This window comes from Rhinoraja longicauda, chromosome 18, assembly GCF_053455715.1.
Source record: "Rhinoraja longicauda isolate Sanriku21f chromosome 18, sRhiLon1.1, whole genome shotgun sequence".
Lineage (NCBI taxonomy): Eukaryota > Metazoa > Chordata > Chondrichthyes > Rajiformes > Arhynchobatidae > Rhinoraja > Rhinoraja longicauda.
The window spans coordinates 31,514,821-31,542,152 of NC_135970.1; the positions used below are offsets into that span (position 1 = coordinate 31,514,821).

At 49.1% G+C, this 27,332-nt stretch overlaps 3 protein-coding genes across 4 annotated transcripts; 1 reads left to right on the top strand and 2 right to left on the bottom strand.

The window, feature by feature from the left end:
* On the top strand, positions 1–21,016 carry bet1l (Bet1 golgi vesicular membrane trafficking protein-like). Its single transcript, XM_078415453.1, has 4 exons — positions 1–113; positions 15,683–15,774; positions 16,941–16,997; positions 18,537–21,016. Exons 1-4 carry the CDS (start codon positions 95–97, stop codon positions 18,702–18,704), a joined length of 336 nt encoding a protein of 111 aa, XP_078271579.1. The 5' UTR covers positions 1–94; the 3' UTR covers positions 18,705–21,016.
* LOC144602448 (maestro heat-like repeat-containing protein family member 1) lies at positions 9,175–13,968 on the bottom strand. Its single transcript, XM_078415594.1, has one exon. The coding sequence runs from the start codon at positions 13,966–13,968 to the stop codon at positions 9,175–9,177; it is 4,794 nt and encodes a 1,597-aa protein (XP_078271720.1).
* Positions 19,888–26,927, bottom strand: LOC144602383 (ciliary microtubule associated protein 1A-like). 2 transcript variants are annotated; one of them, XM_078415450.1, is made up of 7 exons: positions 26,857–26,927; positions 26,502–26,630; positions 25,021–25,224; positions 24,252–24,353; positions 23,502–23,623; positions 22,721–22,861; positions 19,888–21,962 (listed from the first exon to the last, which is right to left on the bottom strand). In XM_078415450.1, the coding sequence occupies exons 2-7, from the start codon at positions 26,608–26,610 to the stop codon at positions 21,873–21,875; spliced, it is 768 nt and encodes a 255-aa protein (XP_078271576.1). In that variant the 5' UTR covers positions 26,611–26,630; positions 26,857–26,927; the 3' UTR covers positions 19,888–21,872. The 2 variants fall into 2 exon arrangements, with proteins under 2 accessions (XP_078271576.1, XP_078271577.1); XM_078415451.1 differs by lacking the exon at positions 26,857–26,927 and adding an exon at positions 26,728–26,853.
* Between the last annotated feature and the right edge of the window lie 405 nt (positions 26,928–27,332).

A 27,332-nucleotide genomic window follows, 5' to 3' on the forward strand; every position in this document is an offset into this window, starting at 1 on the left:
CTCCTCCCCTCCCGTCCCCTCTCCTCCCCTCCTCCTCCCCCTCCCCGTGTGATTGGCAGCGTAGCCCCGCCCCGGTCCCAGCGGGCGTTGCGCGATGGCGGAGCGGGCTCGCGGTGAGTTTGAGCCGCGCGGCGACACCAGGCCCGGCCCCCCGGCTCCCGCCGCCCCTCTCCGCCCTGGGCCCCCCGGCTCCCCGTGCTCCCTCCTCCCCTGGACACCCCTTTCCCCGGCTCGCCCCTCCTCCAGCGCGGCGCCCCCTCACTGACTGCCCCTCACATATGTCAGCGTGGACGTGGCTTGGGCCGTTGGGTCGCAGCTGCCCCACCACACTGACGGTGCGGCCGCTTTTTATTGAACTCCATCGACCGGTGTTGGTGTCAGTGATGTTCTTTTAGTCATCAAAGGTTTTAGTCATGAACGGTAGGTGAGAGGTGTCCACTCTTTGGCCATCAGAAAACCCCCCAGCTTCCCAGTCGACTGTTAAACACAACCTGAAATCCTACATCCTTCCCATCCCATCAATGTGAAGCCTCTCAATCCAACACTGTCCAATTACATGCAGACACATACTCAGCCTCCTTCCTTGTTCCCTTACATAATCGTGTTTACTGGGTGTTGTGCATAGGGGGAAGCGTGGTTCTGCCTTGCTCATGTTGACATCGTTTTTAATGATTCGTGTGAGGAGCCCTGATGTCATTTGTTTACCCCTTCCACAATGTTTGCAGCTATCCAGCGGGCAGAAGTAAAACAGAAACCCAAATGAATAGCTCAGGTCATGCACTGTTTATGAAGTGGGATCTAAAGTTCATGACTCGAATAGAACTGGAGAATCATAGACAGAGATACACATGCCTTGGTTTCCCGTCATAGCTCCAAACCAGTTTAGCTAGTTTGTTAATTTACGTGGTCTTTTAATTGTCTCCTTTCCTTCCTTCTGATTTTTAAATCACATTGCAACATCAATCTGCTTAATTGTTCAAATGAGCAGAATTAAAGAAACGCTACACATTGTTGAAGTTTAAATGTGTAAAAAGAAATGTGTGAAGTTTAAATGTTGTTTTCTCAAAAGGATTCTTGGGTCCCTTTTAAAGTCCTACCCAATCTAATCTCACTTTTCCCATTACCTTAACATCCAGTCCTGAGCCGTCTCCAGGTCTGTTAATATCCCTATATAGCAATGTGAATTCACACAGGGATCGACAATGTAGATGTCGGGGAAATGAGGAGACCGGAATCAAGCATCATAAACTCACAATAAGGGACTTTAGGATTAAACAGAGATAAATCTCTTCACTCAGATGTAGGTGAATCTTGGGGAACTTTGTCCCCAAAGTCTGTGGAGGCACATTCATTGATTACAGTTGAAATAGAGATGGCCAGATTTGAGACTTTAAAGGATTCCAATGATATGGTGTTAGGGCAGGATAATAGATATGAGATAGATTGGCCCTGATGTGGTTGAATGGTAGAATTGGATTATTGGCTGATAGGCCTTCTACTATTTCTCGTGAGCTAACTTTGCTCTATTCTTAATTGCTACATATATCTATGATTGCAAATAATTGGCGGATGGAGGTAGTGGTGTAAATTTTACGAGTGAGAATTGCTTTTTAGTCTGTTCAGGTACAATTGATCTTTTCTATCTGTGCTCAATCAATCTTTTTAATGTCAACTGTATAATCTTGACAAATGAATTTGAAATACCTAGAATTATTGAGGCTGAATTCTTGGATACGAGGCTGTAAATATAATTACATGTTGGACAATTTTCTCTCTTGTCCTGCTTGCATCACTTAGTATCAGAGTATTGGTAACTGAACAGTGGCTGAGGTCCATATGACTGCTGCAGTCTCATTTAGCGATGATCTCATGGGTGATTGGTTGCCCATCTCCTACCGACCGATTTGCTGTGTACTTTCCAGAAATGGCCTGCAAGTCATCATAGAGTCATACTGGCCCTTCAGCCCAATTCAACCATGTTGACCAGGTCCTGTAGCTGAGTTAGTACCATTTGCATGTGTTTGCCCCCTCTCCCTCTAAACCTTTCGCAATCAAGTGTCTTTTGAACATCACCATTGTTTGTATCTCTACAGCTTCCTTGGGATTATGTAATTAAATTGTTCCTTTGATCATCTAAGCCTATCCAGTCTCATCTTAAATCTATGTCCTGAGCTGCTGTACTTTGGAAGAAAGATTGTGACCATTCACCTCATCTCTGCCTCTCATGGTTTTATAAGCCTCTATACACCATCGCTCAGCCACCAACACTCTAGGGTTAAAACATCCTAATCCAGGCAGCTTCTCCTTATAACTGCTGGGAACATCCTGGTGAATCCTTTCAGCACCCATAAAGTTTAATGATATCCTTCCTACAGCAGGGCAATCAGACTACACAAAATACTCCAAACGTGGTCTCGCCAACATCTTGTACAGTCATAGCAAGATGTCCCAACTTCTGTGCTCAATACCCTGACTAATGAAGGCAAGCATGTCAAGCACCTTCACTTTCATCATTTTCAGGGAACTGCATACCTGTACTCCGGGATCTCTCTCTCCTCTACAACACTCTCCACCAGTCCATCATTTACTGTGCAAGTCCTGCCCTGATTTGACTTACCAAAACGCCCAACTCACATTTGCCAGGGTTAAATTCCACCTGACCTTTCTTGGCCCACTTACCTAGTTGATCTAGATCCTTTTTGTAAACCTAGATAGCCCTCATTATCCACTAACCCACCAATTGTGGTGTATTTTGCAAATTTACTAATTATGTTAACTACATTGTCATCTATATTGTTAATATAGAAGACAAACAACAGTGGACATAGCTCAGATCCCTGTGGTACTGCACTGGTGATAAGCCTCCAATCAGAAAAACAATCCTTTGTTCCCAAGGCAATTGTACCAGAGTGAATTGCCTGTTTGCAAAACATAATTTTCTCAGCTCCCAGATCTTTGACAAATATTTTTCTGTAATGTTTCAACTGGCTGAGTTGGCAACACAATTAGATGTTCTTCCTTTCAAAGATCAGATCAAGGTGGTGATTGGTTCACAACAGGCAGGGGTGGTGGCAAAGGTTAAGGGTTATTCTAATGTGTTGTGGAGGAAAACCCAACATTTAGACAGATACTTAAATAGACAAAGCGTAGAAGGACATGGATCGAATGTGGGTCAGTGCCGATGGGCAAAACATTGGCATGGATATGGTGACCAAAGGCACTTCTCTTCTCTGTGCAACACTGTCCTTGTACAACAACTCAGAGCAAAGAAATGATGTGGACTGATGGTTTAGCTCCAGGATTACTGGCACTGGAGGAGTCTGCAGGGTGTTGTACTGGTGTGGGGGAGGGGCAGTGTGTTGCATTGATGTGGGGGAGGGGCAGTGTGTTGCATTGATGTGGGGGCGATGTGGGGAAGGGGCAACGTGTTCCATTGGAGGGAGGGTCAGTATGTTACATTGATGTGGGGGAGGGGCAGTGTGTTGTATTGAAGGGGGGGAGGGGAGTGTGTTGTAATAATGTGGGGGTGTAGCGGGGAGGGGCACTGTGTTGTACTGATGTGGGGGAGGGGCAGTGGGGGTATAGCGGGGAGGGGGCTGTGCTGGGTGTGGGTGGCACTGGGGATAACGCTGGGGTTTTACTGTAACATTGGAGGGGCAATGCTGCAAATGTCACAGAGTCTGTGGGAACCTGTTTCACTTTCTGAGGCTTCAGTGGAGTCATGTCCAGTGTTTAAAAGGCATTTGAACAAATATATGGATGGAAAAGGTTTCGAGAGATATGGATAGGCCAAATGCAGGCAATTGGAACTTTGGTCGACATGGACGAGATGGGTTGAGGGGCTGCAATCTACAATTTAGCTATTCTCATGGGCTGAATAGCTGGATGCTGAGAGGATGTTTGAGGGGTCACAGCTCTTAGAATAGGGGGTAGGTCATTGTAGACTGAGGAGAGATTTCCTCACATAGGTGTGTCAAATCGTGGGAATTCTCTACATCCAGGGCTGTGTGGGCCGGTGAGTGTGTGGGCCAGTGAGTGTGTGGGCCAGTGAGCGCGTGGGCCAGTGAGCGCGTGGGCCAGTGAGCGCGTGGGCCAGTGAGCGCGTGGGCCAGTGAGCGCGTGGGCCAGTGAGCGCGTGGGCCAGTAAGTATGAGGGAGTGCGAGGGTCGGTGAGTGTGTGGGCCAGTGAGCGATGGTGCTCTACACAGTTGAACGGGTCTGACCCTTGGCCACATGAGTATGTTGTTGTCATTGCCGCTTGGGCCGTGAGAAAGGCAGGACCATCTTTTGTTGTGTTTACCAGTGGTTGGCAGGATGCTGTACCTGCAGCTTGGTGAAGGAACTCCAGTTACAGTATTTCAACCCAAATGCCTGGAAAAAGATCAGCAAGTGATAGTGTAGAAAATGTGTCATGATGGTTGTGAAAAAGCATCACGTAGGATGTGAAAATGCAAGTGTTGCGGCAGCTGGAGACCGGCGAGGGGCAGGTGGATGTGGGGAGCAATTTCAACCTGGGCTCATCCAACATGCGAACCATTCTGAAGTTGACTAGTTGTTCAAAGTTGACTAGCTCGAGGAGCAGCTTGTTGGAGGAGATGGGCAGCCAGCCCAGGGGTGCAAAGACACGCTCCGATCCATCCTCCTCAGCTTCAGTGTTGTTGAAACAGGCCTTTTCTGGAAACAGATGGCATGTCGCACCTTCCTGTCTTGTGAGGAGAAGCATTCACTTGGGTTTCAGGCTGCCAAGGATCGGCTGGTGCAGCTACTGGGTGGTAATGCCACTGGAGATCTTAAACTAAAGCCCTTGCTCATAAACCATACACACTACTTCAGGGTTATGCAAGGCTTCTCAAATGACCACTTGCCTGTCGTATGAAAGGCAAACAAGGTGGCACGGTTAACAATCACCATCTTCCAGCAGTGGCTCATTTCTTGTTTCTGCCCAGTGGTGAGGAAAATAACCTGGAGGTGAAAGCCTTGTTGGTGTTTTGACATTGCCCCTGGTCACCCCCTGAACCATGACAGCCTGCCAACATGCCTTCCTGTGGAGGTGGACTACCCTCCACCAAACACAACAGTCCTTATCCAACCAATGGATCAGGGTGTCATTTCCAATTTCAGGGCTTACTACCTTTCATGCATCTTCAAACAGCTCGTTGAAGCAACAGATGGACAAAATAAGCAGTCAGCTAAGGAATTCTGGAGGTCGTGCAACATGGTTAAGGGCTTTTAATAACATTGGTGCATCCTGGACAGAGGTCACCAGTGACTGCATGAAGTGTTTGGCAGAGATTGTGGCCAGAGGGTGCAGGAATGATGTTTGGTGTGGGGAGCCGGAGATCATCAGTGATCATCAGTGACGTTGTCCAACCTGCCGTCCGGGCAGGACTGGATGAATTTGGTGCTGAAGACGTGGCAGAACTACTGCAGACTCATGGGGATAGACTGACAAAGGAGGAGCTGCAGGAGTTGGAACAACATTGTATTCACTTGAAGGCAGGGAACACTGGAGTAACAGTGGCTCCAGCTTAACCACAGCAATCGTGATGGAGAGCATCAAAAAGTTTGAGGAGGGATTGGAGTTATTTTGTGAGAATGACCCAGATTGGGAGCGTAGCTCCTCTGTGAGGACAACCGTGCTCCGCAGTATCTCCTGCTACATGGAGATGCTTGGTGAAGGGGTGAGGCAGGTGAGAAAGGAAGTGCCACTGCCCGTCTACCTTTCCCCTAGACTGGCGTTCTCCCAGTCATTAGTTTATTGTCACGTGTACCGAGGGTTGCCTCCTCCACTCCTGCTGCTTTGGCTCCTTTGGCAGTTCATTTTGGTCAGTTTACATTGTGTTTTATATTAAATCTCCATATATGTTCACTGTTTAATAAATAACACTGGACCACCCTGTTTGACTTCAGTGCATTAGGGTTAGGGTCATTTATCGCTCATGGGTAGGAAAATAACTCTACCAGCGACTCTTCTTCAGAAATATAATGGTGTCATAACCCCTTACAATGGTGTCATGACCCCTAACAGACCTGCTTCAGTTAACACTCACGTGCCAAGGGTACATTCTGGGTGATAAACGGGGTACCAGTATCCTGACTTCATCTGACTCCTCTCTACTGCGGGGATAGGTGCAAAAATATCATATCACAACATAAATCTATTTTTCAGTATCTAAAGCAGGCATTTTCCTTTACTCTTCTTCTTCACATATATGTTCTTACCTTTTATATATTTCTTACGAGAATATTATATATTTTTTCTTTTCAATCATTTTTTCAAGCAATCTCCTATTCCTCTGTGTCAGGGTGACTCTATGATACTGGCACACTTTGTAGTCTAATACTACCCTTCCTCCTTTAGCTAGCCAAGATGAAACCAATTTCCCGTGGAGCTTTTTCTCCAATGAAATGTAGCATTGAGAATTTTCAAATATTTATTTAAAAGGTGTACCCTGCTCACGTACCATCATTCCCAAAATGATCCATCTCCATCTTGGCAGGTGTGCCATCGGAAATATAATATTCCAGTATTGTGTTTTGGGCTTGTAAATCTCAACTCATGATAGAATGTAACCTTCCCAAAGGATCCCTTACAATGAGATTACTAATTAACAAGGTAAGACCACATAGAACTGGGATTAATAACCTGGCAAGGACTGAGAAGTGGTTATTGGACAGAAAGCCAAGTGTAGGTATGCACAAAAAGCTGGAGTAACTCAGCGGGTCATGCAGCATCTCTGGAGAAAAGGAGTGCTAAAAGAAATAGGAATAAAGTAATAAGTGTGGGAATGAGTTTTGTTCCCAGGATGTCAAACTGTGACTGGAGTACCCCAGGGATTGGTGATTGTCTGCACTGTTCACAATGTACATCAGTAATTTAGCAGAGAGGATCACAGGCCATCTTTTCAACTTTGCTGAGGGTAAGCAAGAGAGAATGCAGAAGATATTCACCAGGATGTTGCCTGGAATGTGTGGTTGCACGGAGAGATCAGGCATGCTGGGATTATTTTCAATGAAATGCAGGTTTTGTACAGTTCAAAAATGACTCCCTGCTGCACCATTCCATTCATCAGCCAATAAAAAAGCATATTAAACATTTATTCTCTACTACAGGGCTTCTCATAAGTTCATGAGTTCGAGCAGAATAAGGGCATTCATCGTCTACTCCGCCATTCAATGATGGCTGATTTATTTTTCCCTCTCAACCACATTCTCCTGTCTTCGCCCCATAAACCCAGACACCCGTACTAATGTGTGCATGCACACCACTCCCCTACACTAGTGAATTTCCTGCATTTATTATGTATTTCCTTGTCTTCAGAGCAGAACCTCACTGCAGACCTCCTTCCCCCTGCCATTCCCCTCACATAGCTCGTCAAATAAAAGCTAAAACATGGAACAGTACAGCGCAGGAACACAATGTCCATGCCGAACATGATGCCAGGTGAAATGAATCTCTTCTGCCTGTACGTGATCCATATTCCTCCATTCCCTGCAGCTTAGAATATTCTTCCTACTAATAACAAGGTCTAGTTTGGTCTCACTGGCAAAATTACAAATCATTTATTTATGTCCGATAAATAGAATCTTCTCATGGTGAGGGAATCTAGATTGATTAGACTTAAAGTGAGAGAAAATAGTGCTTAAGGGGAGCTGACTTTGGACTTTAGAGCTACAGTGGGGAAACAAGCCATTTAGCCCACCTAGTCTGCACTGACCAGTGATCACCACATACACTAGCACTATCCTACACACTAGGAACAATTTACAGAATCAGATTAACTTACAAATCTGTATGTCTTTGGAGTGTAGGAGGAAACCGGGACACCAGGAGAAACCCCACGTGATCACAGGGAGAAATACAAACTTGGTCTGTAGCCAGGATTGAACCTGGGTCTCTGGCGCTGTAAGGCAGCAACTCAACTGCTGCTCCACAGTGCCGCCCTGAGGGGAAACGTTTTTTTACATGGTGATTGATATCTAGAATTTGCTGTCAGAAGAGGTGGTGAAGTTGGATAATCACAAGATGCAGGCAAGCATTTGAATAGGCAAGACGTAGAATTATACCAACTGGTGCAGGCACATGTATAGTGTCGATCTGCAAGGCCAGCATGGATGCGATGGACCGAAGGGCCTGTTTCTGTGCTGTATAACTTGATGACACTATTTCACACTCAGCAGTAAACACTGCAGAGCCCCAGTACATGGACCCTTTCAATCCCATCTATTGTTATCCATTGCTTTCTCCAACTGAGCCCGGTTTTAATCCAGTGCAGCTTCCCTCAGATGTAACAAGCTGATTTTGTTGATAATTTCTTTAGCTGGGTTTGGCTATATGTCAGGCCTTTCACCCCCACTGCCAGACTTGATGTTGGGGCTTAGGACTCACCTGGCATTTAACTGGGTTTTACCTGGCCTCCCTGCAGATGTGCCAGTTCCCAGCATTGGTACCAGCCTGAGGTGTCCGGGGCATCTTCCACTGTTGTGCTGCCCCAGCGCTGCTTCAGTTATCGTGGAACTCAGCCACCTCCACTCTGCTGAGCCAGGCCAGGCCAGGGGCTGTCCCCATGTGGGGGGGAGTAAGCTGCCGTGGAAAGCTGTTGGCTACTTGGTTACCATGTTTATCATTGATTTTCTGCGCAGCAACACATTTTTAGTATATGAAACAATACTTTTTATTTTGAACAAGGTGTAAGCGTAAATAATTCACAAGTGTTGATACCTGTGACATCACTGAGCCTGAGGGTGGGATGTGAGCGGCTGTTGGACCTGTTGTGTGAGAGCTACAGGCTGCAGAGTCAGAGTGTGTTGGGCTGTGCTGGTATCTTCATTCACTCTGGAGCTATGGGTGATGTGTCAAATACGGTGGACAGTGATGCATCCCACTCCAATTGCACCACTCTTATCAACACTTCTTGCAAACTCAAAAAAAATCAGTTTATTCACAACCTTCTCTTAAATCGATGCGGTTTGCATGAAAGTCCAAGCCCTCTAGAGTGCTGCTTCATGCCGCCTCACAGAGCATTTCCAACAACCTGACCCCTGAGCACAATCATTGCTGTGGATTTCTGTTATTTACAATGAAGTCATTTATTCATAACTACTTTGTTATTCTGAACAGGAAGTCTGGGTATGTCTTAGAGGGAGGTCAGGCCCGTAGTAGAATTAGCCATGTCAGGAGCTTTTTCGGGCAGATTGGCTGCGTTTCTCTGGGCGTTGGAAGAATAATCCTGAAAGGGTTACTGCGTTTGCTCGCAGTTGCTCCTCTGGCTTGTTGAAGAAGGAAACGCAGTCAGTAACATAAGAGTGGGTCCTCTCGGGGAACTCCTTCATCAATTGCTGTGAGATGGCTCTGAGGAACACCATGTAGTTTAGAGTGGGGTCTCCTACATAGTTCTCGATCAATGAGCAGGTCTTGGCTGAGGCCACCAGTGGGGCGACCAAGTGCAGCGTCAGGTTGCATGAGCAGGAGATCTCCTCACTCCTGGCATCCAGCTGCAGTAACAAACGCATCAGGTTCCCCTGGATCTGTCGACACAAGGATGACTTGGGGTCCCTTGTCCCACATTTGGCCAAGTTCCCAAAGACGTTAAACGCTTCAGCCCTGACTCTGTCATTCGAAGACTCAAAGAACGTTTGGATGCCGGTGAGGATTTTGATCAGGAAAGGTTTTATGGTGGTTGCTTTCAACAGATTCACGTGCTGCCCAAGACACAAGAGTACCTCAAACATCAGCACCTCGTTGTCATGCTGCTCGGATCCCATCAGATAAATCATTGCACACAGCACTTGCCGAGAATATTTCTCAATGTTATTGGGATCTCCAATGGTGATGTTGCCCAAGCCCTTGACACTGAATGTTTGCAAGATTGGGGAAGAGTTGATAAGACATTGAAGCAGTCTGTTTCCCAGAACGTCAGTCAGCTGCAGGCTGGACACCAGCGATGATCGTAACAGCTCACCAAAGAAGGCAGCCACAGTAATTTTCTGACATTCCTCGACTGTGGGCAAGAGCGCTGCTAGCTGTTCCACCACCCCACTCAGGCTGGGGCCAGCAAACGCAGCCATTGCTTTGGCCAGCTGGATAACTCCCAGGTGGGCTTTACAGAGATCCATCATCTGGCCCCAGCCCCCACTCTCCGTCATGTACTTCACCAACTGCTGGTTGTTAACTTGACCCATTAGGGCCATCAAAGCCTGCACACAGTTCACACAGATGTCCTTGCTTCGAAGAGTTTGAGGCTTAACTAAGAATTCTTTCTGGTTTGCTTGGGAATTGGGAATAAAAACTTTGGATAAGGAAATTTCAACAAAGGAGCTGAGGTGGACAAGGAGGATGCTGAACAACTGTGGGAATAATTCTGTTACAACCTGTGCAGACTCAGGTGTCTTTATCATCTCGTGGAGAGCACAGATGCCGGCCAGGGATTCCAGAGAGGGATGTGGCGTTGCATTCTCACGGAGAGGATAGGTCCGTTTCTCCCAGTGCTGTAACTGCTGTTTCAGTGTGTCCAGCAGCTCCCGCAGTGTGAGCGGGCTCCCTTGTGTGTCTCCAGCCAGCGAGTGCCAGACCTCGCTGATGTACCTGTCTGAGGGGTCAGGGTAGGTCAGGAGACAGTCCACCACTGCTCTCGGGTTGTGCGAGGCCAGAAGGGCAATACTGCGCAGAACGGAGAGCTTCACCTCCTCCCTGGGGCAGCCCGACTGGAGTTGCAGTCGCAGGGCATCAAGTACCTCTGGGACTCGATGATTCAGTTCCCTTCCCAGTGTGGTGATGATGGCCCTGGTCAGCACAGCAGCTGCCCTGCAGCAGTCGGGCTGGTGGTCAGACAACCCTGTCAACACCATGAAGAGCAAGTTGCCCCGCTGGTCCTGGGGCAAGTACCTGGAAAAGAGTTCTGCAATCTGCCAGCAAGCGTGGAAGAGAACTGCAGGGCTGCGATCCTCCAGCTCCTCTCTCACTGCACGTAGAATCTCCAGCTGCGTGTTCTGCCGATCCACGTCGCCCTCGAGGTCTGAGAACTGAATGGCCAGGAGCGTGTGCAGAGAGTCCACAGACATCTGCCGGACAAGAAGCGATGGGTCAGCGCATCGAGGCATCAATTGTCCAGCCAGGGAGCCCAGGTCAGTTTGCAGCATTACCTCACCCACAGCAACTTCTTCCAAGCAATATTGCAGCAGCTCTGACATTGTGTCCATGGCCCTCTCTCGCTCATACTCCTTGCTTGAGGTAACCCACTCTTCGACTTGTTTAAACGTGGCCTGCAAACATTCAGGGGATAGGTCCTGAACTAATACGTGCTTTAGAAGCTCCTTCAGGGCAGTGATGGTTTGTGTATACAGTGTGTCTGGGTCACTGTCTGCATCAGCGTCAGGGTCGGGTGGTGTGGGAACCAAGCTGAAGGTAGTGGCCAGGCAGGTGTGAATGAGTGGCAGGGTGTCGGTATGGGTGCTCTCGGTGCGTACCTGCACCAGGTGTGTGCACGCCCTCATGACCATCTGTCGGACAGGGCTGTGCAGTACCTCCGCTGGCTCGGCCTCCATGAAGTCTTGCATGTACTTCAGCAGCTCCTTCTTCGTGTGGCAGGGCAGTCTCTGCTGATTGAGGTGCAGGGATTTGGCAATCAGAGTTATGGCCTTTATGAGGCTGAGCTGCAGTGAGCCTTCACCCCATTCAGCTCCACTCCCCAGATCACTGGCAATGAACTCAAGCACGGCTGGGAGAATGTGTGTCTCCGTTCTGGACAGGACCTGTTCTTCAGGGGAGTAGAGGGCCATGTTTCCATAGCACAGGACCAGGGTGCTCCTGGCTCCATCCATGTCCACATCCAGCTTGGTGTCAGTGGCAAACTCCTCCAGACAATGAAGGACATCCTCAAAGTGGGTCATGGAAGCAAATCCAAAGGCAAATGCCAGGCCTTCCCTCTCTACAGCCTCGCTGTGTTGCACAGTCAACAGCATTTGCTGGAGTTCCCCCTCAATACTCTCGTTGTGAACTTGACTGAGTGCGATCCCCAGAGCTTTATATAGAAATGCCTTCTGTGGTGAGTGACATACTGTCTCGATCTGTTCACACATCACCTCACTCAGCTGGCCTGCCCATTCCTCATCACCAATGCCGTCCAGAGTTTTGGACAGGAACAGTAACAGTTTCTCTTCCCATTCCTGCTGCGGGAGAGTTTGCTCGGTGTTCACAAGTAATTGATCGACTAATGCTGGCAGTTCCTTGTCCCACTGCTCCACTGTGGCCGGGTGAATGCTGAAACTCAGCACCTGCAACAAGCGGAGAGCAGCAGCACCTTGACTTCCCCCTTCATACGGGCAGTACGACAGGAGGAGTAGTCTGGACAGCAGCTCCTGGGATTTGGGGAGACAGCTGTTCACGTTGTACGTTAAGGTAAACCTCTCTCTGCTATTCTGCAGTTTCTTTTTCCCAAGATGAGCTAAACAATTGCAAATGGTGGTCAAAGCCTTGGTGTAATGGGTCATGGTGAGAAACTCCAGGAGGAAAGGCCAGAGAACGTCCTCCATCCTCACCGTGTTTGTGATCATGAACATCACCGTCTCACATACTGTGACTAGGTCTTCGTCCGTGACCTGGTCTGCCCGCTGGCTGGCTGGCACCACCATGCCTGAATCGAAGGGGGCAGCGCATTGTCTGATGAGGAACTCCACCATTGCCTTCCCTTCGTCTGGCTCCAGGTGCCCCTGTTGGGCCAGGGCACAAATAACCTGGGCAACCAGCTTCTTCTCCTGGTTGCTCAATTTATCCACAAGCAGTGGCGTTATGGCAGCCACAATGGGAGCTTTCTTTCTCTCTAGATGTGAGGAGACGGAGCTGATGAGGTGCCTCAGTGCACTGAGTGTTCCCAGTCTCGTTTGCTGGTCAACACAGTCTAACTTGGGGAGGAGGAAATCAACCATCGTATCCGCATAAACCGGGGCAAGGACTGAGAAACAGCGCAGAACCTCACTGTGGTTTCTCACAGCCATGCAGTTCTTGGTCCCGACAGAAAGACAGATTTGCTGGTGGAGATTTTTAAGTAGGCTGTCCATCTGTGTTTTCAGTTCCGCATTGTTTATCTCCATTGCAATACCCAGCACCTGACAAAGGCACTCTGTGACAGAGGAATGCCCAGGATATTTCTTGTAGAGTGACATGATAGCTGGAATTATCTTTGGGAGTTCTTTTTCTATTCTCTCCCTGGGCAACAGGGATATGACGTAGCCCAGAGCTTCCACGATTGTTATTGTCAGCTTAGGGGGCTCCTTCTCCAACCACACTTTAAACAACAGACTGTAAATAGTATTGATCTCGGCGGAGAAACTCTCCACAGTTACGGTGGGTTCGGACATTTTCTCTACATTTGCCAGATACAAGAGGATACTCTTGCTGAAACTTCCCAGCACTGTGGCGAACGCAGCCTTCATCTCCTCCTGCTTTGTCCCAAAGAGAGATGGAAACATGGCTGCCAAGATCTGCTTTAGGAACGGCACCATGCTGTATGGATTCTCCACACTCAGTTTGGTCAGGGTTTTCACGACAAATACGTGAGGATGGTGTCCATTCTTGAAATTCTCCAGCAAGAGTTGGACAACTTTGTCCGTAAACCTGAAGCTCATGGTGACCAGGATATTGCTGGCAGCTTCCTGACTTGCAGCATGTGCACCCACTGACTTGGTCATCCACACTGCAGACAAAGAGAGAATCCGTTCTGCTAGTGGTTCACTAATTTGGTCAAGGGTGTTCCTGATAATCTTTCCCATGCTTTCCAGTAACAAAGCCCCCTGTGAAGCTGTCAGCTTGCTGTGTTGGAGCAGATGGTCATGGTACGCCATTAGTACCATGTCTGTGTGGTGTTGACCCAGGATGTGAATACTCTCCAATACTTCGTCCACAGAACTATCCTCTTCCTCAATTGTCATCTTCAAAAGCGCAGCAGAGAATAATTGCACATTGTGAGGCATTTTAGGAACTTTTCCTTCGGCTGAAATGCAAAGCTAAAATTGATTGGAGCTCTCTCACTCAACATGTAAGTTGACAGTCTGGAACTGTGCTGTGTACATGTAAATCCAGCGCTGCTTCTACTAAACCATTGCCCTTCAATGTGAAGAAGCTTTTTAAGCAAACACTAATCGTCAATTAAAGTTCACGGACTCAAAATCTGACATAATATCCCTCTTGTGTCCCCTCAAAGAGTGCTTCCTTGCCAACGATTAATGCTAATCATTTGTGTTGCTTTTCCAGTTCTACCTCCAGTGATCCACGACAATATGTGAGAATTGATGAACCTGCTCAGTTGTAACCTCTCTCCTCATGGCTGGTTTCTGGAAATACAATTGTTGTGCTGCTTTGCTATGTATCGTTCAGCATTCCCCGTTGCCACGGTTTTCATTGTGAAGACACGGGACAATAACCCTCAATTATGATGTTGGGCCAGGCTGTGCATCCTTGTTGTGGAGGCGTCAGGTGGTGGAGTGAGGAGCAGGGCTACTTTGGGGCAGAATGGAAGCAGGCTCTTGGTCCACTAACTATCAAGATCCTTCACTGACCATTCTCTCAAGGCTGTGGTCTTCTCCTGGCAGCCATTTTGGATACTGCTCCCACTATGGACCTGCCAGCCCTACGTCTGAGTACTGAGTACCATGCCAAAGGATACAGACATGCACACAGGAGCATTAGTACTGAAAGTCCAAAATCTGACCCTTGCCTGGCCTTTCATAGTTAGAATGTAAAAACATAATTCCACCCCTTGGGAATAGGATAGTGCTATTTATTAATGAACAGATCAGATGCCACATGCAGGATATTGAACTGCCTATAATGAGCTTAGATTAGTTTAGTGTAGATTAAGATTAGTGTAGAGATACAGCAAAACAGGCCCTTTAGCCCACCGCGTTCGTGTCGACCAGCGATCAACCGTACACTAGTTCTAGCCTACACACGGGACAATTTACAGAACCCAATTACCCCACAAACCTGCATGTCTTTGGAATGTGGGAGGAAACCAGAGCACTCGGAGAAAACCTGCACGGTCACTGAAAGAATGGTCCAAACTCTATACAGGCAGCACCTGTAGTCAGAATCGAACTTGGGTCTCCGGCACTGTAAGGCAGCAACTCTACCGCTGCGTCACTATGCCACACTTAGGTACAGATTCTCCTGATCCTTTCTAAAGTTATTAGCCACAACTAAGTCCAGTCAAGTCATGCTGAAGTCACCTAAACTATGTGTCTGGTCACCATTCTTTAGGGAGATTGTGAGTGGCCCTGCGAGGATGCAGAGATTTACCAGTGGTTTCAGATATGAAGATTTTGGCTGGGTTCATCTCCTTGGAGCAGAGTAGGTAATCAGAGATTTGATCGAAGGCTCTTTAATTGGAAGGATGGACAAAAGCTGTTCCCATCAGGTGATCGCACAAGGACCAGAGACGGATGTAAAGATTGGAACAGGGGTTACGTGCAGATGTGACGAGGGATAGTTTTATGCAGTGCGATGAGACCATTCCCTTTCTTCAGAATGAGAGAGGGGTCGTGTACTCGTGAGGGGCTGTGTACCTGATAAACTAAACTTAACTATATTGCTGCAGTATCAAGGGGAGGATTGAAGGAACATTAGTCAGGTCCATTGGGATCTGCGACAGGCTTGTCCTGATTTCACCTGTTCAACTTTACTCCTCAGGACTCGGTTCGGGAGCAGCGGACCAGTTCATCGATGCAGAAAACAAACGGATGGCAGAGAACCTGTCCAGCAAAGTCACCCGCCTTAAATCGGTTTGTCATGTTTTAATATTTAACCGTTGCCCCCGAGTAATCAGTGACCTTATGGTCTCATCGTCAGGGTTCATGAGACAGTCTGGCCAACATGTTGTGATGCTAATTGACACTGGGGAAGTTTCCCTTGTGTTTGGCAGCACCACTCCACAAAAACCCAAACCAGTGTACAAAGTGATATGCTGCGATTAACCTCAAAGCCTTTATTACTTTTAATATGTATCTGGGACATGTACACCACTCCAAGTCTGACAATGATGGTCGTTAACGATTAGTTGTATTGGTTCAGCAGATGTTTGGGTTTAGAGTAAAAGTTTAAGATGCATTAAGCTGAGCTGTGTGCAGACTGCAGCTGTTCCAGAGGATGGACTGGACAGACAGCTGCCACTATCTTTGCGCGTCTATGTTACAAGAATGGGAATTATTTAATAAGGCAATTATTTAAAGATACGATTACAAAATACAAGGAGTAGTTCTGGGAGAGAGCGAGCCTAGCTAGTCAGTCCAACTCAAGGATTGTTAACCTCAGCAACAGCAACAAAACTCTTCCTACACATGTTTATTTACATGGCAACTTCACCAGGGAAATGTTTGAAACCTCTCAGAAGTAGAAACAAAAGGAAATTAAAAAACCATGTAGAGTCAAAGAGAGGTGCAGCAGGGAAACTCTATGGCCCCCCTCGATGCCACGATATCCTTCATTGTTGCTTCTCCATGCTCCCCACCTACACCGCGGCACCCCCTCGATGTCATTTCTTTGTGTGTGTGTGTGTGTGTGTGTGTGTGTGTGGCCCGCTGCAGCACTCCCTTGGTGTTACTTCTCCGTTCCCCCCCCCCGCTACGGCACTAGCTTGGTGTCACTTTCACTTCTCTGTCCCGTTCCCCCCACCTACACCGCGGCAGTCCCTCACTGTTACATCTCCATTTATGTGTGTGTGTCCCACCGTGGCACTCGCTGGGTGTCACTGATTTGAAGTGCAGCACTCAATCGGTGCTGCCCTCCCTCCTTGCCACAGTGTTCCCTGGATTGTGCCAGCCTCGACTCCACAACGGGCTCAGATCCGCAACCATCTGCGAGGTGTGTGATGGAGAGTCGTGCATAGTTCTCGTGTTCATTATCCACCGCTGCTGCTGTTCAGTGATATTGATTCACTCTGTTTTCACAGATTGCCCTGGACATTGACCAGGAGACAGCTGATCAGAACAGATATTTGGACGGAATGGTAAGCAGACAGACTTTCTTGGCTATTTTCATGGCAAATCATTCTCTGTGGATTTATTTTCATTGAGCATAGAACAGTACAGCACAGGAACAGGTCCTTTGGCCCACAAGTCAGTGACAAACATGATGCCAAGTTCAAATAATCGTCTCTGCCTGCAGGTGATCCATATCCCTCCCTTCCCAGCATATCCATGTACCTATCTAAAAGCCTCTTAAAAGCCACTATTGTAACTGCCTCCACCACCACCCTTGGCACTGTGTGTCCGTCCCCCACCCACCCACCCTCTGTGAAAAAAAACTTGTCCTGCACATCTACTTTAAACTTTCCCTCTCACCTTAAAGCTGTGCCCTGTAGTCTTTGACATTTCCCTCCCGGGAGAAAGGTTCTGGCTTAAAAGACTAGAGAGGATAGGTTTAAGGTGAGAGTTGAAAGGTTTACGTGACGTTTATTACACAGAGATTGGTGGGTGCCGTTTTTGTTTGAGCATTTAGACAGACGCATGAGCAGGAAATGGAGGGATACCGACCAATGAAAGGGGAGCTGCTGGAGGAACTCGGTATGTCTGGCAGCATCTGGACAGTCGATGTTTCAGCTTGGGACCATTCACCTGGATTGAAAGGGAAGAGGGGAAGTAGGCAGTGTAAAGAGATGGGGCAGGGGTTTGGGGCAAGAGCTAACAGATACAGGTGAGGAGGAGTAAATCACAGATGGCAGTGGAGTGCGAGAGGGAAGGGTGGAGATAGTGACAGTGGCTGGGAGATGAAAAGTGGAGAACCAAGGGCTGCAGATTCTGGAATCAGAGGAAGATGAAGAGTGGAAGTCAATGAGGGGTGGTGGCAGAAGGTGACAGGGCGAGGAGAATGGCAAGGCCTCGGCAGTGTAGTTGATCAGAGAGATCAAGGGGTGCGGTACATAGAAAGTGGTGACACAGGTGGACAGGTGACAAGCAAGCTGGCCTTCAACAGTCAGTGGATTGAGTACAGGAGTTGGGAAGTCACGTTACAGCTGGACAAGACATTGGTCAGCCACATAACTTTATTGTCATGGTACATTTGGAGTACAAGGCATTAAGCTAGAAAAGGTTGAGAAGAGATTTATACGGTTGTTATCAGGTCTGAAAGGTTTGAGTTGTAAGCTGTAGGTTTTTACTCTGAAGTGTAGGAAGTAACCTTATAGAGGTTGACAAAATTATGAGGGACTTGGATAAGGTGAATGCTCACATCCTTTTACCCAGTTTAGGGGAAGTCTAAAATGACATAGGATTAAGGTGAGAGGTGAAAGAATTAAAGGGAACCTGAGGGGTAAGTTTTCACAGAGGATGGTGGGTGGATGGAACGAGCTGCCAGAGGAGGTAGTAGAGGTCGGTACAGTAACAACATTTAAAAGAGATTTGTGCAGGCACATGGATAGGAAAGGATTGGAGGCATATGGGCCAAATGCAGTCATGGATGAGTCGGGTGGAAGGGCCTGTTTGGTGCTGTCCAGCTCTCTGCCTGTGTCTCTCATTGTCTCCACAATGAACCCTGTGTCCTGCTGCAGGACTCTGATTTCCTGAGTGCCACTGGCCTGTTGACGGGCAGCGTGAAGCGTTTCTCCGGCATGGTGAGATCAGGCAAGGACAATCGGAAGCTGCTGTGCTACACCTCGCTGGGCCTGGTGCTCCTCTTCTTCATCCTCTACTACCTGGTCACCAGGATGCACACCTGAGCTGTTCGACACGGAGCAGATGGACAATTCCCTCTGGACACTGCTGGGCGGACCCTCCACACCCTCCTGTACGCCAGGTTTGTACCGGGAGATCCTTCCTTTGATCCGCCTGGAAGCCTGGCGGATGCACTGTGGGGCCAGTGAGGGATGTGATGTTTTATGGACCCGTTGCAGTCTTCCACAAGGACATTGTTGGACAAAGTCTGCCATGTGTTTGGACTCCAATCTACCCACAGAACTCGGTACAGGATCACTCTCACCCACAGCCAGATCCTAATTCAAAAGAAAATTCTGAGCAGAACAGACCTTTATATTTAAAGTTAGTGGGTTAATTTTAATTTTTCACAGGTACCAGAAATAATTCTCCAAAACCAATTTCCTGATTTAATACTTCTCTTCATTTTCAGGAGCATCTTTTTCCAATATTATTTGTCATTTTAAATAGCAAATATCGCAGTTTGATTTAGTTAATGTCAACTTTCAAATTGCTTCACTCTAAATAAATATTAATTGCCCAAACAACTTTATGACTCTAACCCTAACTTGAACAGTGAGCACAAGAGGGATGATTATCCCACTGCCTACAAACTGACAACCAAACTTGAATTTTGCACCCGGTTCTTGTTCATGTTATCTCCCCTTCAAGCACACTGACCCACATCCCTCTGCATCCGGAGGGTTTTTCTAAGCTCGGTCCAAAATGACTTTTACCCGAAGACAAGTGGCCATAGTCTATCCAACCAGAGGAAACTTCTCTCAGTTTTCACCTGCCCATCTCGTGCATCCATGTATCTCACTCTTCTCTCAGTCAGTCTTACCCAGTCGTCCTTCAGCAACTACTCCTGATGCCACAAGTCTAAGTTGCATCATTCAGTCACACAGCACGAAACAAGCCCTTCGGCCCAACCTGTCCATGCTGACCAGGTTGCCTGCATGAGCTGCTCACATGTCCTGCCTTTGGCCCTTCTCCCTGTGAACCTGCAGTGATGTTCACCCGAACCAATATCTCTCCTCTCACATCATAACATTGAGCTGCCAGTCCCGTTGATGTAAGGTATAACAAGCCCATGCTCTAGTTCATCTGTCTTATCTACGAGGCAGGTCCTGCAGTTCTATAAATCCTGCACAACTACACAATAAATAACAGACAAAGAAATAAGGCAGAAGACATTTTACCAAATAGTTTAATGAACAGTTTGAAAAACTGTAGAGTGTTACTTCACAACTGGACGCCAATAATGTGTTATTAATGTCTGATCTAAAATGGCAAGGACTTGCTATTTATGGAACAGAGAATGTGATAGAATCACACAGCAGGGAAACATGCCCTTCGGCCTGACTTGTCTATTCCGGCCAAAATACCCATGCATGGTTATCGGGTGTTGGTATATCCCAGCGATGTCTTTATTTGAAACCCGTCACCACTTCCTACAAACCCCGCCCCAGGGGGGGACTGGAAGCTACAGACATCATGATGTAGCTGTAAAAGTTGTTGGTGAGACCACACTTGCAGTATTGTGTGCAGTTCTAGTCGCCCTGTTACAAGGAGGATGTCCTTAAGTTGGAAAGGGTGCAGAAGAGATTCACCAGGATGTGACCTGAGTTTACGGACTTGAGATTTAGGGAGAGGTTGGATAGGCTGAGCCTTTCTTTGGAGGCTGAGCGATGACCTTATTGATGATAGACACAAAAAGCTGGAGTATCTCAGCGGGACAGGCAGCATCTCTGGAGAGAAGGAATGGGTGACGTTTCGGGTGGTCACCCTTCTTGACCACAGTGACATTATTTAGGGGTATAAGATCATGAGGGACTTCAGAGGTAACTTTTTCACTCAGAGGGTAGTTCGTACCTGGAATGAGCTGCCAGAGGAACCTATTGAAGCAGATACAATTACAACATTTAAAAGACATTTGGACAGAAAGATGGGTAGGAAGGACTTAAAGGGCCATGGGCCAAGCACAGGCAGATGTGACTAGCCCGGTATGCCAGCTTGATAGACACACACACATTGGGTCGGGGGGGGGGGGCAGTTTCCAAGCTCTACAGCTCATTGGTCCTGTCCAGCTGAAAATTGGCCTGACGCTGGACGTTGGATGAGAAACGCTATCAGCACTGATCGGATTTGGTAAATACTTTGAAATTAAGGCTTGGAAAACACAAAACAAATTAGTAGAAATTGCAAAGTATTAACATTTCCTGTGTCATCAGATCTAGATACTTAAACATTTCTAATTGCTATCTTATTTCACTCTTGCTACTCTAGTTTGTGATTGAGTGATGTCTTGTGGCCGTGACCACAGCCAAACCTTCAGTAAAACCATCAGATTTGCACTGCAGATCAGGCTTTTGGTCACCTGCTACGACTCATTCTGTGCAACAATAACCCTGGATTGCCCTTTATTGCCTGCCGGGCTGTTCCTAAATTGTTTCTGAACATTCCCAAGAGAAAGAGTGACAATTAGACTGAAACATCTGGTGCACACTAAGCTTGTGATGTTATGTGGCATCCATGATGATCGGTGCCAGGTACTCGTGACATCACACAGCATCCACACACAGCACACGTTACATAGCACATGTTACATAGCATCCACACATTACATGGTACATGTTACACAACATCCACACACACGTTACTTAGCACATATTGCACAACATCCGCACGTACACATCTGCATTTTACATGACACACATCCACACGCGTTTACATGGCATACATCCACACATTACATGTTATAGAGCACATACAACACACCACACGTTACATTGCACATGCAACACAACATCCACATGTTACATGGCACACATCCATATTTTACATGAGACGCATCCACACGCATTTAAGTGGCAAACATCCACACATTATACAGTACACATCGACACGTTACATGGCACATATCCACACATTACAAGGCACACATCCATACTTTACACGGCACAAGTTACATGGCCCACATCCACACGTCATACTGCACATATCTACATGTTAGACAGCACACATTTTACATGACACGCATCCACATGCATTTACATGGCATACATCTACACATTACATGGAACACACCACACATTACAGGGCCCACATCCACACGTCACACAGCACATATCTACATGTTACACAGCACACATTCACCCATTACACATGCACATGTCACACGCATGGCGATGTTACAAGGCATCCACGATGATCGGGGCCAGGTACTCGGAATGTCTGATGCCGAAGGAGAAAGCAGGAGCCACGTTGCGGTTGACCACGACCTGTGTGAGGAGAGAGGGCATGGCGTCATGGTGGGAGCATGAACGGGAGAACCAGTGAGTCAACAACTGTGTGAGGACAGAGAGGACACGGGGTGGCCGTGGGTACTTGGGCTGCCCAGCGGGATGACCAGTGACACCACAGTCGGCTCGTCTACAAAGATCTCAGAGTGTGTCGCAGATACTCCCTGTGGCCACAATCCTCTTAAAACAGTCACACGGTTGGTCTAGCACAAAGTCTTAGCAGCGCAGAAACACATTGTCAGGTTAATCCGGCACCAGTTCCAGAGGTCAACAGGTTAACCGGTCACCAGCTCCAGTGGTCGACAGGTTAATTGGACACCAGCTCCAGTGGTCAACAGATAAACTGGTCACCAGCTCCAGTGGTCAACAGGTTAATCAGTCATTAGGTTAACTGGTCACCAGCCCCACTGGTCATCAAGTTAACTGGTCACCAGCTGATAGTCATCGTTATCTGATCACCAGACCTACCGGTCGACTGGTTAATCGGTGACCAGCTGCAGTGGTCGACAGGTTAATGAGTCATTAGGTTAACCGGTCACCAGCTCCACTGCTCTTTATGTTATCATAAGATCCTTATGTTAAGGATGGGTGACATATCATGTGATCTTCAGCTTGGAGTCTGAAGAAGGGTCTCGACCCAAAACGTCACCCATCCTTCTCCCCAGAGCTGCCAGGCCCGCTGAGTTATTCCAGCACTGTCTATCTTTAGTATAAAGCAGCATCTGCAGTTGCGGTACCTTCTCTGGGCTGTGACTCCCTGGGCCGGGTTTTCTGGTCGAGTCCCCAGGCAGCTGGTTCCGGCCGATCATGCTGAACTGGGGAGGCTTCTGCTTGTAGACGCTGGTGTCAGTGACTCTGTAGGTCCCCGGCCCTGGAGTCTGCGGGAGAGAAGCCAAAGTGACGTAGAAAGGTGCCCACACCGCCCACTGGTAATTATCCGCTGTAAATATTCCCCAGCGTAGTGTGAGGGCTAGAAATGAAGGTTGATGGAAATATGGGCAGGATGAATGGGTGTAAATGGGCTATCGACGGTCAGCACAGATTTGATGGGCCAAAGGGCCTGTTTCTGTGCTGTGCAACTATGATACTAATCAGTGGAGACGGGGAAGAGTTGATCACATCAGATCTGGATCACATCAAACTGCGGAGATGGCAGCGGAATCTCTACCGGGAGGGCCTTTGTGAACCAGGTGAGATTTTACAACAATCCAGCAATAGGAACTAGCCGGCTCGTGTTTTAAATTACAGGCCAATTCACTGGATGGTTTCAAGAGAGAATCAGATTTAGCTCTGATGGCTAACGGAATCAAGGGATATGGGGGAAAAAACAGGAACTGATTTTGGATGATCAGCCATGATCATATTGAATGACGATGCTGGCTTGAATGGCCTGCTCCTGCACCTATTTTCTACGTTTCTGTAAAGTTAAGTTTTGCAGCAAGCACGGCGTGTGTTTTGAACTCGACTGGATGAGCGAGTTGCGGCCCAGTCACATCCAGATGTTAAGGGTGCCGTTACCTTCTGGAAGTCTTCGTGGAAACTGCCCGTTTTGGTTCGGCCACTGAGAGAGAAGTTGGCTGAAGAGGACTTCGTGACAATGTTGGGGCCCAGTACCGACGGCAGGAGGTAAGCAGCAGGACCTGGGACGAGAGACGAGAGGCGAATGCTTCCACTCGACAGAAAGGAGGAACTTCGCCGGTGCAAGATACAAAGCAAGAAAGAGTTCCTTGGGTCCTGAGATCGGTCTCGTCTCCAGGACCCCAACAGGGGATCTGGAGCAGTTGGTCAGAATCGGTGGAGATGTGACGAACATCCTTAGCCTTCTGGGGGAGTAGAAGGGTCGCTGTGCTTTCTTGGCCGGAGCTTCATGTTGAACCAGGACATGTTGGATTATTTACACATGGGGACTTGTAGCTCTCGACCATCTCCAGCTCAGCGCCATCATATGTGCCTGAAAATGGTGGCACAGGTGGATAGGCTAATGAGGGGATTTGGGGATACTGTTGTAGCGTGGGCGTGAGGAGGAGAAGGGGCCATGATCTAGGGGATGGTGCAGCAGCTGAGAGGGCTGGGTTACAGATCCTGCTCCGCGGGTCGGGAGCAATGCCGGGACTGGAGGACACGGTCACGGCATGGATGTGAGGCGGGGGTGGGGATATTTCCTGAACCTGACGTGGTGTGGTGTGGTCAGGGCATAATCGACATGAAGACAGTGAGTGCGGGGAAGAGAAGGCCGAGGTCAGGCCCACACGTTGAGTGAGTGCTCACCTGGGGACAGGTCAGTCCGGAACCCTCTGGTCCTTGCAGCAATGGAGAATGCAGGGGCCGCGGTGAAGGCCGACTTCCCCGAGTTCTCTGGAGCGTAGTAACCTGTATGGGCATCACAGGGACCGGCTGAGGACACCCCTACAGCGGAGAGAACTGCAACACACCCTCCCCATGGGGACCGGGAGGTGGCAACATTCAGTGGTACAATTGGGGGTTACATGCGAGGTGAGGAACTGTGTGTGGGGTGGGAGATGAGCGACTGGTACAGGGTGTGGGGGCGGTTGGAGACAGGGTATGGGGTGGTGTTACAGACGGGGTATGTTACAGACGGGGTGTGTTACAGACGGGGTGCAGGTGAGGGACATTATGGGGTGGGTAGTTGTACTGGAGTACAATGATGTTTGTGGAAATGTACGGGGCTGAGGTACGGCCTGGTGTTGGGGTACGCAGTCTTTGGGGTAATGGTGTGGATTTGGGGTACAGATGTTTGGGGTACGGGTTTTTCGAGCGGTTTGGAGGTACACAATGTTTGGGGTAAGTAGTATTTGGGGTAAGATGTGGACATGGGGTACACGTTGTGTGGGATCTGTTTTTCGGACCGTGTTTTTGGGGTGCGCCGTGTTTGGGGTGCAGTATTTGGGGTACGCGGTCTTTGGGGTGCAGTATGTGGGGGTGCCCTCCCCCGCCCCGTTACCTGGCCCCGTTCTCCGCCCCGTTACCTGGCCCCGTTCTCCGCCCCGTTACCTGGCCCCGTTCTCCGCCCCGTTACCTGGCCCCGGCGTCTGGAACGGTTTGAGGTCTTTGGGACGCCCGTACAGCGAGTAGGCGGGAGCGCCATCGCGGCCCCGGTGGGTGAGCAGCGAGGGCACGAGGTAGGCCGGCCCCGGTGAGCTGTCCACCGTCAAGCGAGCGTGGAGCACCCCGAAACTGTACGACGGAGAGCGGAACCGTGTAGCATCGTGCAATTCGTAACCTGCCGGGTGACAAGGAAGTGGTCAGTGGAGGAGAGGGACAGTGGATTGTGTGTGGGGGGGGGGGGAGTGGGGGGGGGAAGAGGAGGGGGGGGGAAGAGGAGGGGGGGGGAAGAGGAGTGGGGGGGAAGAGGAGTGGGGGGGGAGAGGAGTGGGGGGGGAGAGGAGTGGGGGGGGGGGAGAGGAGTGGGGGGGGGGAGAGGAGTGGGGGGGGGGGAGAGGAGTGGGGGGGGGGGAGGAGTGGGGGGGGAGGAGTGGGGGGGGGGAGTGGGGGTGTGATGAAGAGGGGGTGTGATGAAGAGGGGGTGTGATGAAGAGGGAGGTTGAATGAGAAGGTGTGTGCTAGGATACGAGGAGGGGGAATTATCGAGTCAACTCCCTCTCTGGCAGTTCGTTCCATACACCCAACCACCCTCCGTGTGAAAATGCCCCTCATGTTCCTAATAAACACACAAAATCCATGGCTACTAGTTTTTAACTCCCCAACCATGGGAACAAGACTATGGCGATATACCTTATCCGTGCACTTTGTGATTTTATAAGTCTCTACAAGGTCGCCCCTCAGACTTCAAAGCAGACGATAGAGTCACGGTCCACCCGGTCTCCCTCTAACTCAATCCCTCCAGTCCTGGTAACTCAATAATTATGACCCAGTGTACAGAGCCACAACACAACTAGAGGCTGGTGCCATAGCAACTCAATCCCTTCACACCAGGAAGGGGATTAAAGCCACGGACACCCATCTCTCAGCATCTCATTGCGCCCACAACTACACAGTTCCAAAACAGAACCCTAACACACTCACACCAACACACACACCTACTAACACACACACACAGCTCCACACGCACACATACCAACACACACATTCCCCCCCACACACATACACAAACTCACATTCCCGCCACACACTCATACCAACACACACTCATACCAACACACTCATACAACACACACACTCATACCAACCCTCACACTCATACCAACCCTCACACTCATACCAACCCACACACTTATACCAACACACCCAGTCATACCAACACACACACATACATCCCAACACACACGCACAGTCCCCCACACACAACCGAGCAGACACATCCTAACTCATACATTCCAACCCACGCATCCCAACCAGAACCGTTCCCAGATGTTTGGGTCAGTTTGACACAGTTGTCCACACCTCCTCGTCACCAGCTGCTGAACCTGGCGCACTGACACCGAACCCTGCTCCGACCGGACCCCTGCCCGGCTACAGGCTCCGGTGAGCGGCACCTACCGGTGGAGCCGCGGAGACCGTACTTGGGTCCGGGGCTGCTGTAGAAGGCGGCGATCGGTCCTCTGGGCCGGTGGGGTTGCCAGGGACCGACCCACATCCTGGAGCTCATGGCCGGAGTGTCGGTGGCACCTGCGGGAGACACAGCGGTAAACGGGACACGCACTCATGGGACCCGCACCCATGGAACCCGCATCCACTACCCTCCACCCACGGGACCCCTACTTACAGAACCCGCGCCCACGGGACCCGCGCCCACGACCCCTCACCCACGGGACCCGCGCCCACGGGCAGGCCTGGACACGGGCAGCGGGGCGGACAGACAGACGCGAAGGGGCCAGGTTTGACGCTGCGTTACCAGCAGACGGGGGTGATGGGCGGCGAGCGCGGACGCGCGGTCGGTGTCTGCGGCTCTGAGCCCAGGACACAGTCCGGCGCTGCCGCTTCCCATCTCCATGGAGATCGTACACAATCCGGCATCCCCGCCCACCCGGAGCTCGGACTTGCCCCGGATCCACGCTATGAAAAGTTATTGCGAATTGGAATAGACTGAATCCCAACACGTTTAATACCAACATTAAAAACAAGGGGGAAATCAGGGAGACGGATCAAGAATAAAGGAGAGGATTTCAGCCTGGGGTCAGAGGATGCGGGCGAAGAACTAAACGAGTACTTGAATCTGTTTTCGCCAAGTCAGTGAAGATTTGGACAGGGTGATGCAGAAGGTTAAGGCACATGAGATCCGTGGAAGAGTGGATTTTAAATTGGCCTGGCCATAGAAGGCAGAAGGTAGCGGTGGTGGGATCAGTTATTCTGACTGGAGGTCAGTGACCA